Source organism: Chelonoidis abingdonii, chromosome 9, assembly GCF_003597395.2.
Source record: "Chelonoidis abingdonii isolate Lonesome George chromosome 9, CheloAbing_2.0, whole genome shotgun sequence".
Lineage (NCBI taxonomy): Eukaryota > Metazoa > Chordata > Testudines > Testudinidae > Chelonoidis > Chelonoidis abingdonii.
This window is the reverse complement of record NC_133777.1, coordinates 50,698,098-50,714,069: the sequence shown is the minus strand read 5'-3', so window position 1 is coordinate 50,714,069 and position 15,972 is coordinate 50,698,098. Positions and strand designations below refer to the sequence as shown.

At 36.3% G+C, this 15,972-nt stretch overlaps 1 protein-coding gene across 1 annotated transcript in view; it reads left to right on the top strand.

The window, feature by feature from the left end:
* CHRNA5 (cholinergic receptor nicotinic alpha 5 subunit) overlaps positions 1-15,972 on the top strand; it is a 30,641-nt gene that overhangs the window by 10,912 nt on the left and 3,757 nt on the right. The window contains exons 2-5 of the mRNA XM_032763088.2: positions 8,504-8,655; positions 9,680-9,724; positions 11,738-11,847; positions 12,897-13,728. Of these exons, the coding sequence (XP_032618979.1) occupies positions 8,504-8,655; positions 9,680-9,724; positions 11,738-11,847; positions 12,897-13,728 (1,139 nt within the window). The remainder of the gene's footprint in view (positions 1-8,503; positions 8,656-9,679; positions 9,725-11,737; positions 11,848-12,896; positions 13,729-15,972) is intronic.

Genomic DNA, 15,972 nt, shown 5'->3' with positions numbered 1-15,972 from the left:
AAAACAAATAGGGTAAAATTTTCAAAAATGCCCAAGTTCCATTTTCAAAAGTGACTTAAGTACTTAGGGGTTCAAGCCTCAAAGTAAGTAAGTGGGAATTAAACTCCTAAGTCACTTAGGAATTCAAAAATCTATTCGGTGTTTGTGCGTTGGTACAAAACAGACATCTCTAATCATAAGGATTTTTAATAAAGTGTTACTGTTAATTATTCTTACCTTTTTTTTGTTTTTTTTTTTACTATGTACTGTTTAAAGTACAGCTTTTAGATTCTAGAACTTCACCCTTTTTAAAATATAGTTCTTGCTTGGTATGGAGCAGAAGTAAACATGGCTCTTTTTTTTAAAATTTTTTTTTAACATTCTTGATTCTTTATATGCCAGTATCAATAAAATCAGAACTGTTTTCAAATACAAAACCATGTCAGGCCTCTGTCAACACTGACTACCTCGTTGCTGGCAGTAGTGGATGAACCAAATAGGTAGATTTAAAAACGTAGAGCATATGTCATCCCAGGCATCAGTTTTAAAGGTGACCTACAATGGACTTGTTTTCAAAATTGGGGTTGTGCCCTGTTCTCAGCTCATATGTGCTCCAAATTCAGTAAAGGTTTTTTCCTGATAGTTTTGTAGTTTTATAAGTATATTTATACAACTTAGAACAACATCAAACATCCATTGCATTTGGAAAATGAATGTTAAAAAGGAAATGGCAAACAGATACTTTACTCAGTGACCAGAAAAATTTGCTCATTCATACTCTTGTTTGCAAATATTTGAAGTGGTGGCAATAGAAAGTTGATGAAAATAATCCTGCTTCTCACTTCCTTAGTACAGAGTTGTTCACAGTAGGTGAGATTTTAAATAATGTCTTGATCAGCTTTGAACTAAACTGGATATAATAAACAATTGACACAACATTATCACTAGGCACTCGAGCAATTAGATCCTTCAGAAATAGCTTCAAGTTTAACTAGAAGCAGGAAAATTATCTTTTCACTGAGAATTGAAATATCCCAGTTATAGACAGTGTGCCTTAATTAGTAGCACACTCATATCTTAACAAAAAAAAAAAACAGCATGAGACTGACAGCTGTGGATACTGACAGCTTCTTTCTACAGAATAGGTGTCATGTATTTATGTACCAGATATGGATTAGATTTCTCAAATTTGATTGGACATATTCCTGGAGGTTTCATCACATGACATAATCTTTAATTAAAGATTAATCTTTAATTCCTAGAGACTCCAGGAGGGTTGGCAACCCTAATATAGACTGATCACAGAGTATGCTTATACACATCACAGGGGTTCATCATAAGATCCTTTAATGCTCTGTCAGACATGGCTGAGATTTATTTAAATAAGGTATTTACTCGTAACACTGCCTAGTGGCTAAATTGTATAATACAGTTTAGCATTCCATTACACCTCCCCTTTTATGTTCTACATTCCTGTCATTTACAATGTGTATGCTATCATGCTGTCTTTGAAGTATGTATGTCTGCTAAGTGTCTCTGAATCATGCTGGTTTTCTAATTACACGACCTGCACGCGTAACAACTTATCATCTGGCTAGCCATTAGTTGCATCAACTGACTGTGGTCGGGCCAGAATCCTTGAATCATCGTCTTGTTCTACATCTGCCATCTGTAGAGTTTGCTTTGTTGATTGTTCTCTTTGAAGAGCATACTATAGATGTCGGCTGTTTCTGTTGAACACTCTACTGTTGGTCTTGATCAAATTTGATCTGGAGGTTGAATTATTTTTCTTTATGACAGCTAGAGTTGTACATTCCTTTTCTCTATCCAATTCAACAAGAACACGGTCACCAGGTTCTAGATCCAGCAGTTCTCTGTGTGATGTCTGTTGTGAAAGTGTTCATAAGCTCTTTTAGCCCTTGTATCCAGTTTGGCTACTTTCTTCAAGTCTGGCCACTTTGGCGATGGATTGTTTTCCCAAACTGGAACAGTAGTTCTGAGCTGTCTTCCCAGCAGAAGCAGGGCTGGACTTCATCCAGTAGCTGCTATATGTTCATCATAAGGTCCTTTAATGCTCTGCCATGTATCACTGAAGTTTATTTCAACTAGGTATTTTCATCCAGATCACATTACATAATCCATTGTCTACAGCCAAGCTCTAAGATACAACCACATTTGCTCCAGTCCCTCAGACAGACACAAACACCTACAAGATCTCTATCAAGCATTCTTAAAATTACAATACTCACCTGCTGAACTGAAGAAACAGATTGACAGAGCCAGAAGAATACCCAGAAGTCACTTACACCAGGACAGGTCCAACAAAGAAAGTAACAGAACACCACTAGCTGTCACCTTCAGCCCCCAACTAAAACCTCTCCAGTGTATCATCAATGATCTACAAACTATCCTGAAGGACATTCCCTCACTCTCACAGATCTTGGGAGACAGGCCAGTCCTCGCTTACAGACAGTCCCTCAACCTGAAGCAAATACTCATCAGCAACCACACAACAAAAACACTAACCCAGGAACCCATCCTTGCAACAAAGCCCGTTGCCAACTCTGTCCACATACACTATTCAAGGGACACCATCATAGGACATCAGCCACACCATCAGAGGCTCATTCACCTGCACATCTACCAATGTGATATATGCCATCATTTGCCAGCAAAGCCTCTCTGCCACGTACATTGGCCAAACCGGACAGTCTCTACACAAAAGAATAAATGGATACAAGTCAGACATCAAGAATTATAACATTCAAAAACCAGCTGGAGAACACTTCAGTCTCCCTGGTCACTCAATTACAGACCTAAAAGTCGCAATTCTCCAACAAAAAAACTTCAAAAACAGACTCCAGTGAGAAACTGCAGAACTGGAATTAATTTGCAAATTGGATGCCATTAAATTAGGCTTGAATAAAGACTGGGAGTGGATGGGTCATTACACAAAGTAAAAACTATTTCCCCATGCTATTTATCCTCTACTGTTACTCACACCTTCTTGTCAACTGTTTGAAATGGGCCATCCCTGCAAAAGTTTTTTTTTCTCCTGCTGATAATAGCCCACCTTAATTGATTAGTCTCATTAGAGTTGCTATAGCAACACCCATTTTTTCATGTTCTCTTTGTATATATATCTTCCTACTGTATTTTACACTGCATGCATCTGATGAAGCAGGTTTTGCCCATGAAAGCTTATGCCCAAATAAATTTGTTAGTCTCCAAGGTGCCACAAGTACTCCTGTATCAGCAAAAAGAACGAGACTAACACGGCTACCACTCTGAAACCAGTATAATACAGTTTAGCATTCCATTACAATAGGTATGGTACAGGCAGGGCTGCCCAGGGGGAGGAGGGGCAAGTGGAGCAATTTGTCCCAGGCACCGGCCCCCACAGAGGACCCCACAAGAATATAATATTCTATAGTATAACAACTTTTTTTTTTATGGAAGGGGCCCCTGATATTGCTTTGCCCCAGGCCCCCTGAATCCTCTGGGCAGCCCTGGGTACAAGCATTGCAATTTTTCTCACGCCTGCTCTGCTTATCTCCCTGAGCACTGATTTTCAGTAGAGGTCAGGATTTTTCAGTCTCCATTGTGCTGTCCTTTCAATTCTTTGCCTTTCTGTTGAGACTTGAAGAAATCAAGCTAATCAGGTGCTAATTTTAAGATGTGGATTCTTGCCTTTTAGACACCAAATTATTCATTTCACGCAATCTGCCAAACTGCTCTGGACTCTCTCAGCCTTTAATGGTCTGGGCTGAATTTGAATGAGCAGCCTGGACCAGCCTCATTACTAGCCCTATGTGTCATCCAGTCCAGCTTGATCTTTAAAAAAAAAAAAACAGCAAAAAAGGAGTATTGGCAAAATGATACAGAGTGTTATCGAAGTTACTATCTGAAGGGTATTTAAAATATTTTGTACAAGCTGCTACCCATACAACCTATATAAGTACAAAAGAGGGCTAGCATAAAGTTTGTAGATTTGGGGGTTTATCATATTGCAAAAAAATTTCATACTGAAGCTCAAGGTATTGCATATAAATATGAGTAGCCGATAACTTGAAAAAAGTACTGATCTGTGGTCTTGAAAGAGGAAAAGAATTAAGAGGCATCATAGAAACTATTATTTGCTTATATGCTCCCCCAATGAAATAAATTAGATCTTTGGAAAATTTTGTACACCTTTGTTTAAAATGGAATGGAATGCCAAATAAACAGTTAAAAACATAAAAAATCCCATCTACAATAATGAATTAAATTTCATGTTTAATAGGAGTTCCATGTGAACGTTTAGAGGCATGTATAGCCTGAAGATAACAAATTTCTGTTCAAGGTATCTCTTTACAGAAATATAGAAGATAATGTGAAGTACCAAGCACCACCAGTGCCCAACTTTCTGTGTCCCTGCTCCAAGGTCAGTTCATGAAGAAAGAATGTCAAACTGCATAATCACTCAAATTGTATGACAAATTCAGCAGATAACTGTCAATGATAGAAAAGTAAGTTGTGTTAATCGTAACACAAAAAAGGATAATTCATATATTTTCAAAGGATTAGGCTCAAATGTAGAAAACACTACATGATTCAATGAAGAAATGAAAAATATGGAGACAGAGGAATAGTTCTCTCAGTATACTGTGTCTTCAAGTGGTATAATTTTAAACTGCTGTATAAACTGCAGCAGGGTTTGACAAATTCACTTGTCCACTTACCAGCCACAAATAGGAAACATTCCCTGGCTAGTGAGGTTTACATTCAGCTTCTGCAGAATATAGGATTTCATTTTGAAAAACAACAACAAAATTTCCAGCCCTTAGGACATCTGCAAAGATAACTTTCTGAATATGAATTAAATTAACTTTAAACTGATAGAGTTGTATTCTGAAACTGAGGTGTTACCTGCCTTAAAGCCCTAATCCTGAGAGCAGCACACAACACGAGGCATTAAAGTACTGCTGGAGTTGGTGGAAGAAAGAGTCCTTTCCTCTAAACTACTCCCTGGCAGCAGACCTACACCGTAGCTGCTACTCCAGCTCTGAGCACAGTTGCTGCTTGTGCTCCTGCTGAGGTTGAAAGAAGAGCTAGTTAATAGCCATAGTGGCAAATCTGCCCCAAACCTGCACTGTGCAGAAGAATGCAGGGTATCCCCCTGGAGCTGGGCTCTGTAGTGCACGGGTCGTGGCCTTTTCTTCACAAGTTCCTCAGATTCCACCTCCCATTCCTACGCAGCGGAATGTCACTGGTTTTGCCACAGGAGGATCTTCCACTGTTGAGTAGAAGAGGACAGAATTGTTTGCCTCTAAGTGTTTGAACTATTCCATTCAGATGAACGGAGTGTTAATGCTGAAACCTTGCTCTTTTTTATTTAGTTTTACCCCTCAAATTGATATGCCTAGAACTTTGGGGTGAACTTAACCCAAACCTTTACATGCTGTTGACAAATAGGGTAAATCTTCTGTATTTAATGAATACCGAATGGATTGTTGGAGTTTAGGCTCAGCGAGATCTCATACCTGCTTACTGAAAGAGAATTTATGGCTTAGGGGAAGACTGCTGAAAGGTATTAGGTCTAAGGTTCCATTTCATATCCATTTTTTGTACATGTCCTTTCATGCAGGGGGTTTTGGAAGGAAATTCAGATTTAAATACAAAATATTACTGATGTTACAGTGAACTACAGCTGAATTTGTTAACACTATTTCTAGGATTTCCAGGATATAGTCTATGATCTAGAAGGCAAAAATAAACTGTTGCTTTCTCCTGTTGGTGGCAACAATATTTTCCATAGCTTGTTCTTGAAAGAAGAAGATCCTCCATCACTGATACCTGTATTTTCCAAGGTTTATATATTAACAATGGAAAAACCTGTGTACCGTATCAAAGAAACAAAGTTCAAAGAGATTACTAATAGTAACAATATGGCTGCCTGCCATAGAGTATACAGAGGTAGATAACTCTTAACCAGTCAACCCCTCTTATCTTTTCATTCATTGTGTATTAGTTTTTATAAGATCATAAAAATTGCAGCATTGGTCAGATCAGTGGTCAGTTTAGTCCAATAGTCAAACCTGACCAGTAATAACTGCACCAAAGGAAAGTGGAAAAAATGCTATTATGGGCTTAATCCAAGGGAGTTAGTGATTGTCTTATGTCCTGAAGCACAAGTGTTACTAACATGTATATTTTTTTCATCCTGGTTAGTGTAACTGAGGCCAGCATATTCATATGAACATCTAATCATCTTTTAAATCCTGCTAATCTCTGCCTCACTAATAGTTTGTCACAATGAGTGTTGTGTGTTAATTTTTGTATTAAAATATTTGTAATTGGTTTTAAGTATTACTTTAATTGCACTTATTGTCCCCTTCTGCTTCTATTATGAGATAGGGTATATAGGAGTATCTGAGTGACTTTTTCTGTAGCATTTACTATTTTATTTACTTCTGTCTATTGGCTAGATTCAACTCCTCTCTAAACAAAATAGTCCTAATCTTTTTAATCTCTCCTCATATGGAAATCTTTCCATCTCTTTAATCCTTTTGTTGCCCTGCTCTGGACCCTTTCTATTTCTGCAATATCCTTTTTAGACGGGTACCAATATGGAGCACAGAATTTCAGGTGAGGACAAGCCATGAATTTATGTAATGACAGTATAATATTTTTAGGCTATATTAGGAAAGGAATAGAGAATAATACTAATATCTTACTTGGGTTTTTGAATCGTTTGTTTTTACTCCATTTACCTTGAACAGGCCACAGTGATGCCTAGCTATTTTTCCTGAGTAGTTTCAGTCAATTTGGAACCCCATTGGTGTATATGAGTATTTACATTTTCTTCCAATGCATATGTTCAGTTTCTTAACCACAAACCACATTACCCTCCCCTGCACAGTGCCGAGGGTGGCATAATAGAAATCAAACCAGCAGAGTTGAGAGTGAGAGGGAAGAATTGCCGCTCTACGTTCTTCCTGGCCCTTCCATGCTGGTATAGGAGGTTGGGAGGGAGGGGAAAAAGCCAGAACCAGGCAGCATTTACTTTCTGCTGCCAATTTCCTTGAGTTTGGGTGTGTTTCCAAGTTATTGCTGGGTTATTTTCAAGCCAGTATTTCCTTTCCCCTTCCAAACAACCAACTCCTGCATTCCAAATGAGTTAATTAAGGCCTTGGCTACACTGGCACTTTACAGCGCTGCAACTGGGGTGTGAAAAAACACCCCCCTGAGCGCTGCAAGATGCAGCGCTGTAAAGTGTCAGTGTAATCAGGGCGGCAGCGCTGGGAACGCGGCTCCCAGCGCCGCACGCTTCACCCGTAAGGGATGTGGTTTACAAGCAGCGCTGGGAGAGCTCTCTCCCAGCGCTGCGGCTTTGACTACACTCACACTTCAAAGCGCTGCCGCGGCAGTGCTCCCAAATGTCTAATGTAGCCAAGCCCTTTAGTAAACATTAGGGATGTAAAATGTTAACGAGTTAACCAGTAAGCATTAGTCTTACTGGTTTACCTGCCTTAACCGTTAATCCCCGGGCAGGCTAGCCTGCCAACCCCAGCCACACCACCTGGATCAGCCCCAGCTCCTCTCCCTTTAATTGGTTAACCGTTTAAACAAAATATTTTTAATTGTTTAAATGGTTAACTTTTAAATGATATTTACATCCCTAGTAAGCATGAGTTCTTAAATAAACTAGAAATACAGGGACAGTTTTAAAACTTGACCTTACTTCATATTAAGAAGAAAAATACACAATAGTCTTTCATTTTGCTCAGATTTCAAACTATTACACCCAAGGGTCAGTAGACTAAGCCTTATACAAGCACGTTCGTGAATGTTTTATATGATGCCGTTCTGACCACTAGATGAAAGTATTCCTTTTGCCTGAATCCCTTCCACCTTAGTCCACTGAAGCAAGAAGGCAAAAAAAAGAAAAAAAAACCTGTCAGTCACCCCACCTATAAAGGATGCTGCCATTCTTTTCTGACTTGTTTTTTATGTTTGCGCCATGGGAGGATGAGACTTATGTTGATTGGTGCCCATTTAGAGGAGAGCATTGTTAATATGGTTAAGAGGTGTTTGAAACCACACTATTATGAATGAGCAGCTGTAGTTAGTTTAGTGGCATTATCTAGTTTTAAAAAATACTCTCTGTTTAGTTACCTGTTACCTGGATGATTTGTAAAAATGGCACAAGAAATTTTTGACTATGTTTCACTTTTTCCAGTGTTACTCATAGATGGTGAGATAAGGGTCCTCTGTTCTTGGGCTTCAGATTTGGAAAGTATGATGGTGCTAACAAGAGTAATGAATAATAAAATCAGTGAATTTTATCAAGCTAACCCTAGGTGGCTTAACTTCCACCACCCTCGCAGACAAAAATGGGGATTAGATGAGAAATAAATTTCTACATGTACATACCTGAATCAATATATTGTAATTAAATATCAAGTTGTACCAATATTCATGAAAATGAGTACAGTGTATTTCACTATATATGTATATTAAACATATTTCTTTTGTTGTGTAGGTATATCAGAACCTTCTTTTATTGCTAAAAGTGAAGATCGTTTGTTTAAACACTTATTTCAAGACTATCAAAAATGGGTTCGTCCAGTCCAACACTTGAATGACACAATAAAAATAAAGTTTGGTCTTGCGATCTCTCAGTTAGTGGATGTGGTATGTATGGTAAATAATATTAAAACTAAAAGCTGATCAAAGCTTTTAGATTAGGAAAGTGTTTATGAAAAATAGCTTGATATTCTATTGTTAAATAATTGTGCATATTTTATATATATAAATGAAACATTTTAAAAGGAGGCTTATATAGATAAGGGTGCAATGAGGAGGGAAGCCCCAGAAAGAGAGAGCCTCAGAGAAGTGAAGATGAAGGAAGAAAAATAAATTGTCAGAGGCCACAGAGAGAGTGATGAAAATAAGTGGCCCTTGCACATATTTTTATTTTCTGTAAAATTTGTTACCTAAAGCTTTTAGTATATGTAGAGTTATTGGGTTTTCTGTTGTTTAAAATTCATTTCAATGAATAAATACAAAAATATGTTTTTAAATTGTAGCAATTTGTTCTTTTGTTGGTTCTATAAACATAAAATATAGAGATGTTATTGCATAAAAAAAGAAGAAATAAAGATGTCCTTGAACATGTCAGTTCCATAAAAGAAGAGAGAATCTACTGGCATGGCATAGTTTAGAACAGTAAAGATTTCAACTTGATTTTTTTTAATTTACTAATTTTTAAAAATGTTTCCTAATTGAGCACTTTTGAAAAGTATATTCTGAAATTAAACAGAAAAAAAATATCTGTAAGGCTTTATCTGTTCCCCTAATGGTTTTAAAGAGTATTTTCCATTAGTTATTTTGTTCCTTGATGACTCTATAGGGAAACAGTAGTACTATACGTGAAATGCTGTAAAATATACAAAGTAAATCAACGTTGGATGTGAGGGGGAGGGGAAATCACTTTTTCATTAATTTATTTTGGTTACTGTAATCTTATCTGGTTGCTGTAAAAATAGTAGTTAGAAAAAAATAGACAAACGGGCTTTTCAAATTGAGTACTTCTCCATTAATATATTTGTATTGCAACTTAATGAGCCTCCTTTGAACAAAATCACAGTTGGTTACAGTCAATAAGCAGTGTAAAATCATTGTTCCCATAAAAACATGATGTTTAAATTTTTTATAGGATGAGAAAAATCAGTTGATGACTACAAATGTTTGGCTGAAACAGGTATGTGCAAATGTCAACTGAAGAGTCCTCTGAGTGACTAAAATGTAAAGTTGCAAGCAGATTTTTAGGTGGTTATATATTTATAGGATCTTCATCTAAAAACTATATTAACCTTTAGTTTATATAGCATGTTTAACACAAAAGGCACATCATAATGCTCGAAAGAATTAATAGCCACAAAATTCAGTTAAATAATTAAAAAATAAATCTAAAACCTTTATCAAAAAAGAACATTTCTAATAAGTGACATTTTAGATACATTTATTAAATGAAAATACATATATTCAGACATATATTTTGAAATTCCTATAATGAAGCATCCGGTTTTTAGTCAGAAACTGTCACAAGCACAAGATAGTATAGCTTTGTATAATTGCTTTTAAAAAGTTAAGATATTTTTATCCAATTTTGATTAACAAAGCTCAGGACTTTTAATTTCGTGGCCAGTAATCTGTCTGGAGGTCAAGGAGGAGGGGCTTGCTGTAAACACCTAGTTCGTTTATTCTGCCCTAGGTATAGGTATTAGAGCATAAGCAGGAAGTGCCCTCAAATTATAATCACAATTTAGAACTAAACTTTGACGCAATTATTATCTTTAGATATATTTGTCACTGAGTTACCCTTAAATTGTTACAAAGTGTTTCCTTATTTCATCTCACTTACGATCTTTAGTCCTCTAACTCTTCCCTGCACCTTTATTGACTTTGAGAAAAGTTTAGTGCCCCTACCTGCAATGAGCACACGCTTTACTAAATTATATTTGTAGAACTTCCTCAATTTTCTTCTTTCACATAATAACTGCCATATATACTCAGTTGTTTTCAGTGTTGTTGCAGTTGTGTTGGTCCCAGGATATGAGTGAGATAATGTAGATGAGGTAATATCTTTTATCGGACCATCTTCTGATGATGGAAAGTATAAACTTTTGAGCTACACAGAGCTACTCTTTCCTTCTACAGACTAGACCAGGGGTAGGCAACCTATGGCACGGGTGCCGAAGACGGCACACGAACTGGTTTTCAGTGGCACTCACGCTGCCCAGGTCCTGGCCACTGGTCCAGGGGGCTCTGTGTTTTGTTTTTTAAGTGAAGCTTCTTAAACATTTTTAAAACCTTATTTACTTTACATACAAAAATAGTTAAAAGTTTGTACCTTCCACCAATAGAAGTTGGTTCAGTAAAAGATATTATCTCACCTTTCTTGTCTCTTATTTATACTCAAGCATTTCTTTTTAGATTAGCTATTAAATAGTTGACTGAGGTGGGGGAGTATGCGGGACTCCCTTACACTGGTTCTTGAAGCAGCAGCCTGCCCTTACCAACATCTGCTACTACTTCAGAATAGCAAGAAAGTTTGGTGAAATCCACTTATGCGCTCCCCAACTATCACTGTTCAGTACTTTAACTAGATGAACCAGTTCAGTTAAAATAAATGGCCTAAACTGACATTTAAAGCTCTAACCAAATAGTGAATCTTTTGAGATCCTATTTTTTCTTGCACTTCTACATTTTCTAGCTCAGAAATAAAACTACCAAAACATTAAGGTGGAGTATATTATTTCTAGTGCTGACAGATCCAGAAAGCACTGGCAATCTCATGAGACAGCAGGATCTTCTTTTCTGACCCTAAAGTTCAGATCAGCTTTAGATAAGCTTCCAAACTTTTAGATGCTTTTCCAAATCAAACTTTTTCAAGTTTGCCCATCCTTATTTTGTAACTGCTTTAATGTATGTGAATACATTGTTAAAGAGGCTTTTAATATTTTTAAAAACTCCATGCAGAAGTACTGTGGAACTAAATGGCTCTTAAAATTGAAGAAAGACAAATTGGACCAGGTAGATAATGACTAACTGGGTCACCATGTTCATTTTAATATGTGAGATTTGGAAGCAAAAAATCTGATCTCTCTTTTACATCCCTTCTACTACTACTTTATCCTAAAAATATCTATCTATATATTGCCTGTTTTAAATCAGTTTTAAAGATACTATAACATTTATCATGTATTTATAGGAATGGATAGATGTAAAATTAAGGTGGAAACCTGAAGACTATGCTGGAATAACATCTATTCGTGTCCCATCAGAGTCTATCTGGATTCCAGATATTGTGTTGTATGACAAGTAAGATTTGAATCTTATTCTATAAAATAATTCTACCCCTGCCACATTGACCATCCACTTTCCACATAGAATGAGGCATGGGTTCTGCAGATAAATACTGTGTGATCACATAATTAGACTATATTATAATACATGCACATAAGGTGTCAGAATTAAAAATGCATGGACTGCCTTACCTTTGGCATTTCCAGACTTCTGAGTGCTTTGCTTTACAATCTTAATGTCTTTTAACATTCCATTTTTCTATGGAATTTTCTAGGATTTAAAAAAAAAAAAGTTAAATTCCTTCATATGAAATAATTTGCTAGTCGGAAGTAGAACACTGTCCTGCACAAACATGCATTCATTTATGCTAGGGCTCCTGCAGAGTCCTACCAGAGTGCACAGTTCTGAATACAAACTACTAGGCTGAGGCCATCAATATATATCCTCATATATATAATACTCAATATACAATGATGCTAAATGAAACTTTACTCACCTTTCTTATACATCTATGCAGAGAGGTAATAGAACTTGGAGAGACTGAATTTTGAATTAAAGTTTCTGCTCAACTTATATTTGCATAGACAGTGCCTGTAGAACACTGGTTGATTGTTTAGTAAAAGAAAAAACCCTGTTGTATTTATAAAACAAAAAAGTTTGGAAGTGCTAAGTGTATTGTTTGTTTTTTGCATGCATAATTAAGTTAAAGTAAAATTGATTTTCACCAGTCCACAAATATGCACATCTGTTAAGCACGGGTGATTCCTAACACAAGTCAAGTTTTGACTCCCTCCTCTGAGGCACTAGAGCTGTTCAGAAAAGTTGCACAAATATTATTATCATGGGAAAAATGTTTTTTCATGGTTTGCTTTTCTTCAATCAGCTTAAACGTAAGAAAATAGAGTCCTGATCTGAGGCCAAAAGTGCAAAATTTCCACGCTAAAGTGATGAAGCATCTGAAATGACACTTTGGAATGGTGACATGTAATAGGAAACCTTAACTAAAAGCATCTGGTTGTAATGTGTGTAATAACATAGCAAATATGCATATTTTTTCCTTTCAGTGCAGATGGTCGTTTTGAAGGAACAGCTACAAAAACAGTAGTAAAATATGATGGGACTGTTGCTTGGACTCCCCCAGCAAACTACAAAAGTTCTTGTACCATAGATGTTACATTCTTTCCATTTGACCTCCAAAATTGCTCCATGAAATTTGGTTCCTGGACCTATGATGGCTCACAGGTTGATATTATTCTAGAAGATTACGATGTTGACAAGAGAGATTTCTTTGATAATGGAGAATGGGAAATAGTAACAGCAACAGGGAGCAAAGGGAAGAGAAATGATGGGTGCTGCTGGTACCCATTTATTACATATTCATTTGTAATTAGACGGTTGCCTCTTTTTTACACACTGTTTCTCATTATTCCGTGTATAGGACTTTCATTTTTAACTGTCCTTGTCTTTTATCTCCCTTCAAATGAAGGTGAAAAAATTTCTCTCTGCACTTCGGTACTGGTGTCATTGACTGTCTTTCTTCTTGTTATTGAAGAGATTATACCATCATCTTCTAAAGTTATACCACTTATTGGAGAGTACTTGGTGTTTACCATGATTTTTGTGACATTGTCCATTGTGATAACTGTCTTTGCTATTAATATTCATCATCGTTCCTCTTCTACTCACAATGCTATGGCACCTTGGGTCCGCAAGATATTTCTTCATAAACTTCCAAAGATACTTTGCATGAGAAGTCATGTAGATAGATATTTTGCTCAGAAAGAAGAAACTAGCAATATCAGTGGATCAGAATCATCTAGGAACACCTTGGAAGCAGCTCTAGATTCTATCCGATACATTACAAGACATATCATGAAGGAGAATGACGTTCGCGAGGTGTGTGTATTGGTGATGTCGCACTCATTTTTTCATATTAGAAAGTAGAATAGAAATCTAAACAATGGCTTAGAGTACCTGTCTCTGTTCTTATCTAGTATAGCAGTGACCAATTATTTCCTGAAGTAGCTAGAAATGCTAGCCTTGTTTCAGGATGTCCCGCTTTTGGGAAGCGATAAAAAGGCCTTCCAGTAAACAAGTACATTTTTGATAGACTCCATATGAGTACTGTGTGCTTTCTGCAATGGTGATCAAAATCTATCTGGCTCCCTTTTACAGTTAAGCCTTTTGTGGTCTTTCTGAAAATATTTTCTTATAATTATAAATCCGTTAGAGGTGTTTGGTCAATTACAACAGTAGAGTGAATGAATTTTCTAAATCTTATTTTGCCTGTAGGGTTGCTACTGGACTATTTCATTATCACATTATTGTTGGGGAGTATGTATTCTTAATTTTAACACATGACAAGATATCTTTGTCATTTTAATTTTAATTGATTTTTATAATTTAAAAAATACACATAAGATAGTTTTAATGTGCAGTTCAGCAAAAATACTTAATTTTTCAGTCTTAAATCCAAACCAGAACAATTCTTGTTATGAACTATAATAGTCCTTCTCTAAGTATTACCATAAGTTATAGTTTGATTAAATTTAAGTGGTAACCAATGTGTATTTTGTATGAAAGTATGCTAAGGCAGAGCATTTAAAAAGATTTATTTTAATCAATATGTTTAATCAACCAAAAATACATTTATTAATAGACAGTAATGACACTTCAACATCAGCTGAATGAATCTTAAATGTGCTGTTTTAGTTTTCCCTTTTCCAAAAACCACTGGTTCTTCTATGACCTAAGCACCATTTTCAGGGCACTATTGAAGTATTTGGGAACATGAGCGGATCCACTTTGCTGTCTGGTCATGTGGGACAATCATGCAGTGTTTTCTGGCAGAATGAGAGTTTCTCCATCCAGGGGTGACCTGTTGGGAAAACTGGCCTGCTTGCCTCCTCTCCCATGTCTGGCCATTGTTGCAAGCTGGATTTTTTCCTTGTGCCCCAGACATTTGCTGTCATGGGAGACTTATGCAAATAACTCAGTGCATATGTATTATTATTATTTGTGTTACTGTAGTGCCTAGGAGATGTAGTCACAGACCAGAGGCCCATTGTGCTAGGCACTGTACTGGTATCTTATCTTTGTGCATTTTATATATAGTATCTCTGTATGTACAGTATTTCCTATATGTATTATGGCTACTATATTGTTACTCTCAGAACCACAATGTTGAATTTTATGTGTCTGATTCTTCTCTCACTTTCACTGGTATAACTTTGTTGATATAGATTTACACTAGAATAAGTGAGTGGAGAATTATTTTTCAACTGTGATGTTGCACCAACATACGTTTTTTTGCATTGAACTACAAGTGAAGGGGTATTTGTAAGGAAAAAATGTGCAGGTGTATTTATGCATCAAGCAACCACACATTCAAATAACTGCATACCAGAATGTGTGCTAGGGGTTCAACAGTTGCTCTGGGTCAATTTCCTTTTTATCACTTGCATTCATTGTCATAGTGTTGCAATATCTTGAGTTTAAATATATATATTTATAAATATAGTCTATATATTGTGAGGGAAAACACTAATAAGAAAAAAAAATCATAATCTAAGGTCTTGATCCTACAATGAGCTTCCCCTAGGTAGGCCCCAGTGCCTGCAGGATCAGGGCCTTGGCCTAGTGGCTGGATCAGTTGTAAATATTTTACTTATCTTTCAATAAGTGGGGAAAAAAACAGAACTAATTTGATTTCTCGTTGTGGATCCAATCCTGCTAACAGTTGCTACGGGTGGAATTTTGGTACTGTGCATATTGCTATTGAAGTATGCTAGTAAGTACTATGGTAATACAAATAATGAACAGTAATAAAGCCCAAACCTGAAAACAGTTACTACCTTAGGAAAACACTTCTTGACTGTGGTCAACAGTATCATACCTCTTCAGTTTTAAAGATATACATAACTTGTTTAATTTTAATAAAGAATAACTATATAGGAATAATACAGAAATATTAGATTTCACATCTGTCATCTCTGATTTACCTCAATATAAGGCAGTATAAATTTAAATTTTTGGTCTTGCCTTTAAAATTGGACCAGGCCCCAAAAGTTTGTTCAGTTTAGGGTTGTGCGATGAAGATTACGTGCACAAAGAAATTACAAACATCAGATATGACAGAAA